This window comes from Trifolium pratense, linkage group LG1 (genome assembly GCF_020283565.1).
Source record: "Trifolium pratense cultivar HEN17-A07 linkage group LG1, ARS_RC_1.1, whole genome shotgun sequence".
Lineage (NCBI taxonomy): Eukaryota > Viridiplantae > Streptophyta > Magnoliopsida > Fabales > Fabaceae > Trifolium > Trifolium pratense.
The window spans coordinates 49348517-49353643 of NC_060059.1; the positions used below are offsets into that span (position 1 = coordinate 49348517).

At 30.5% G+C, this 5127-nt stretch overlaps 1 protein-coding gene across 1 annotated transcript; it reads right to left on the reverse strand.

The window, feature by feature from the left end:
- Positions 1-308: 308 nt before the first annotated feature.
- On the reverse strand, positions 309-4723 carry LOC123904498 (probable glycosyltransferase At5g03795). Its single transcript, XM_045954160.1, has 4 exons — positions 4282-4723; positions 1902-2362; positions 1364-1712; positions 309-1107 (listed from the first exon to the last, which is right to left on the reverse strand). The coding sequence occupies exons 1-4, from the start codon at positions 4462-4464 to the stop codon at positions 436-438; spliced, it is 1665 nt and encodes a 554-aa protein (XP_045810116.1). The 5' UTR covers positions 4465-4723; the 3' UTR covers positions 309-435.
- Between the last annotated feature and the right edge of the window lie 404 nt (positions 4724-5127).

Here is a 5127-nt window from a genome sequence, read left to right on the forward strand (position 1 = left end):
AACCAAATAAATAAATGAAAGACATATTTAAAAATCAAACTGACTAACAAAAAACACTTGTAAGAATAAATACACTAGGTTTATATTAATAACTAATATCCAGACCTGTGCCAAGCATAAGTAAAAATGCGTCTGTAGATTTATTGACTTGTAAATAATATATTTTAATATATTTTACATAGTTGATGGAAAATAATTTTTCTATGAGATACAATATATGGAAGAGACTTTGAAGTTTCGTAAAAAGTCTTTGAGATGGATATGTATTACAAAAAAGAAATTGAGAAAGACACCAAATGAAAGACACATTTGAGAATCAAAAGAATTGTTTATATTAATCACAATTCTACTTCCGTCCCTATCGATATTACATTGCCAATGTAACACTAAGAAGTAAATTATCAAACATGGTCACAAATTATGACAAGAAATTATTTATTGATCATCATCATGCACTTTAAAGTTCAATCTTCTAAGCCAAACAGAATGAAGAATCATATGAAATACATCAAATCTCTTTGGTGGAGAATGTACCTCAAAATGTCTCCTAACCTGTCCAATTCTTCTCTGCATTCTTATATATTGTGATGGAGAAATTCTCATCAAAATATCCTTTAACTTAGGAATATCTTTAACTGAAACCTCCACTGAAAAAGATTTCCAATTCAAAACATCACTAAATGGAGGAACATAATGATCTGAAATAAGCACTGGAACACAACCTGTGTAAATTGCCTCAACTACCCTTGGACTAGCCACCTCATAACCACTAGGACATAGACAATACTTGGTCTTCCTTAACATTTCATAGTAAGAAACACCCTTTGGAAGATACCTTTGAACCATCATGTCTGGATCCTTGTTTTCCCAATGATCAAGAAGAATGCCTCTTATATATCCATGAAGTCCTCCTGCAAAGAAAGCTAAAACCGATCGTTTAGATGCCGATGGTCCACCAAGAACACCTTTCATTAAACCAGTTTTGAGATTGATTTCAGGGAATGAAACATCTTTTGCAGGGTTGAATTTTTCAGAGGTGTTGGCATTGCATAGCACACGAATGGCGTTCTTCTCTAAGTATGGTACAAAGGATGATGTATCCGGCCCCTGAAAATTAAACACAAGAATAATATTTAACAAATTTGATGAGTTTCAAGTACATGTTCAATCCCCATTCACAAAAAAAAAAAAAAAAAAATACATTTTCAATTCATCCCCACTATCAATTGAGCTAGCTAGTAGCTGAATTGTTAACGAGAATGGATTGAACATCTACTTATATACTCAGGGTAGGTGGTTCGATTCCCACAAAAGACAAAAACTACATGCTGATTTTAAAGTCGAATTAGTAGTGAGTACTCACCCAATCATGGCAAGCTAGCATGAAATGATCAGCTCCAAGGCTTCGATTCCAGTATGGATATTTTCCAGAAATGACATCAATATAATCTGTGACAGTTTTTCGTATAGGACCATAATCATGGGAGTCCCTTATATAAACGTAATGAACAAGCATTACCACACTGAATGGAAGGAAAAATACATGTGCTTTTTGAGGATCTTTAGTTATAAATTGGTCATTCATTTCAATAGTATGGATGAAGTTCCCTTCCATGGAGTATATGTCTTTGCAAGGTCCATTGTGAAAAACTGGAGGCTCCCCTTCTTCGTAGACAAATACTTTGAACTGTTTCTCCATTTCTATGTAGCTCCTGTCATTCAACAATATTGTAAAGTGGTCATGGTCCAATTTAATCCATTTTTTAACCTGTTGGCAAGAGAAATGCTTATGTGGCAATATCAAAATAGGGGGGGCAACAAAGTTTGATTTTAAATCTTGCAAAATAGGGGGCCAAAAGTGCAATTAAGCCTAAAATGAATAGATCATTATTTATGTATACCTGTGAAATGCTTTAGGATTCCAATACATTGGACCTATTGGAACATAGTCTGGATCTTGTGTTTGACTACTATTGATAGCTTCTCTAATAGCATTTCTAGCTTGTAATAGGCCAGCTTCTGTTCTATCTAAGATGCTGAACTTTCTTTGCTGCTTGATTTTTGGAGGAGGAACATAAGTTTCATTCAATGAATTATCAGTATTGTTGAGCCAAGGTTTGGAGATGTTGAAAATTTTTGTTTCATTCAATGGATCAGTAGTGTTGAGCCAAGATTTGGAGATGTTGAACACTTCTGTTTCATTCAATGGATCAGTACTGTTGACCCAAGGTTCTGTTTCATTCAATGGATCATTCAATGGATCTGTACTGTTGAGCCAAAGTTCTGTTTCATTCAATGGATCATTCAATGGATCACTACTGTTGACCCAAGGTTTGGAGATGTTGAGAACTTTAGTTTCATTCTGTTAAACATGCAAAGATGAGTCATTAATGTTAATTAATTAAAAGGAAAATGCTAAAGAGTGTCCTCAGGGCACTGATTAAGCATTTAAAAATATAAATTCTGCATCGAAATGCGTGCATTCAATACCTCAAAAGTATTAAAAGTTATTTTTTTAATATTGATTTTATTTCCTTTTTTGGCATGCTTAACAAGTGTCCCGGAGGTACTGTTTAGCATGATCCTGCTGTACAAAAAGTGTGCAGTTTCACACTGTACTGCATCATGGCTGTCCGATCACAATCCAACAGCTTAGATTAAATACAATAAAAAGCAACCACTACAGATTGTGATCGGACGGCCAGGATGCAGTACAGCGTGAAACTGCGTGCTTTTTGTACAGTAGGAAATCCAAATCCAAAATACACTACAAGAAGCAACGTGCTACCGAACCCGGATTTCTTGTTGTAGGATTTTATCGCGGTTTCACGTAGTAACAGATCGCAACCATCCATTTCAGATCGGACGGTTCTGATTTAACACAATTTTATATATTAAAACAATCTCAGCCACATGTTTTAGATAAGACGGTTCTGATCTAAAACTATGTGAAAACTACACTTTTTTGGACAACATTAAATCTTGTTCCCGTGCTACCGATTACATGAGGGAGATGAATTGAGAAATTATCTTCTTTTTAATATGCTAAGGAGGGGCAATGCCCCCATATCCATTTTTATGCATGTAAACATAGTTTCCACTTTAAGTAATTTTAAAAATTGTTTTAGATTTTTTGTCAAAAAAAAAAAAATTGTTTTAGATTTAGGTAAAAAAAAATGTTTTAGACCTCGCTTACTTTTAAAATTTATTGTGTCGGCCTTGAAATTAATGTATTTTTAGATTGAAAGACAAACATATGAAATTCATGGTCAAATGGATATGTTTTTCTCAAAGAAGTAAAGGATATTATTCTTATCTCAAATATAAACAAAAGTTGATGACTAAAGAAAGTTGCAGTACACAGTCTAAATTTTTCATAAAGTAAAGCATAATAATGCTTCGATCTTATATATATATAAGAAAAAGTTGATCAACAAAATTGTGGTAGCAGGTTATCAACTTTCTTTGATAAATTTTTACCTATATTTGAGATGAGATGATGTACCAAATATCAAGGAATTTTTTAAGAAAAAATTAAGGTACCAAATATATGTTTTTTTACTAGAGTTTACTCTTGATGTTACAAGTTATTTTTATATGATAGTTCATTAAAAGGTCTTAACATAACGTTAATTTAATAATTTAACTACATAATCTTTAATTATATTATTTATCAATAAATTCAAATTAAAGAATAAATTGTTATACTAATGAATAAATAGTTAATTAAGTTAAAGATATTTTAAAGTATTAACAATATATATAATATATTTTATAACAAAAAATCACTTTGAAGATACAACATGAACTTTGTAAAAAAATAGAAATTAAATTGGTAATAGAAAATTAGAGTAATTAAAAATTTAAATTGAAATATATAAAAAAATTTAAAAACATATTTAATCCAAAAAAATTTAAAAAAAAAAGAAAAGAAAAGGAATAAATAAAGTTGTGAGGGGAGGAAAACTCTAAGCTTTGTTTGCTTGTCCTAAAAATCAAGAAAAAGGTTAAGACTTTACTCTTTTTCATTGAAAAATCAAGTGGTGATAAACCAATATTGAAATACTAAAAGGGTATGTAAATTAACTAATTAAGCAATATTTTAAGATAACTAAAAAGAAGAAATTTTGTTTAAACCTACATACTCCATGCTTAAAAATAATTGTGAAAAAGAAAAGTTACATAGTTTTTTACATTATTTAGTAAGATTTTTTAATAAACAAAACATAAAGAAAATCACCAAAATAGAAAAATATAAAAAGAAAGAAATAGAGTTCTTACAGATTGCGGAAGTGTTTGTATGGCCAGAACAGGAAATGGTAAGGTTGAAGAAGAAAGATTGAAATTAACACTGTGATTATTATTCAAAACTTCAATCTCTTCTATCTCCTTTGGACTCATTATAGAAAGAATCCCAAAACCTGCAACTAGGAGGAGAGGAAGTATAGCCAAGAAAATCTTCATTGAAGAAAATGATTTTGAATTAATCTTTTCTAAGTGATGCACAACAATTCCATTTACCACTATATATATGTGTGTGTGTGTGTTTAACTTCAACAAGACATAAGAACAGAACCATGATTGAAATACCGCTAGTGTAGTGTACTACCTTAAATGCAGCAAAATTCACTCATTGATGCTGCCTTCTGTTGTCTTTTCATTTTGTACAACCTTGTTAGAGTGTGTGTGGTCACAAATTTGACCAGTCACAAAAAAAATTAAAAAGATAGAAAAACATTACTCTCTCCTTCCCTTATTATAGGAATCTTTTACAAAACTTATAAATATTGTTGAAGTAATAAATTTATTTGAAATGTGTGTGATTATTACTAAATGAAGACAGATGAAGTAAATAATATATTTTTAAAATAATTATATAAAATATATTATTGCATGATTAAATTTTATGTTCATTCAAATATTTTTCGTTAATAGAAACAAGACTCGAAATTACAAATAATTGTGATGTGTTTGATTGAGAGAACATATTGAATCAGCTTTTCATTTGGTCTAGTGTAAAAGTTCCGAAATAATCTAGAGTTCGATAAAAATTTAGGGTAATTTGTATTCTTTTGGGACTAGTGAATTAGGACATTATTAGTTGGTGTCTAGCTACATAAAAAAAAA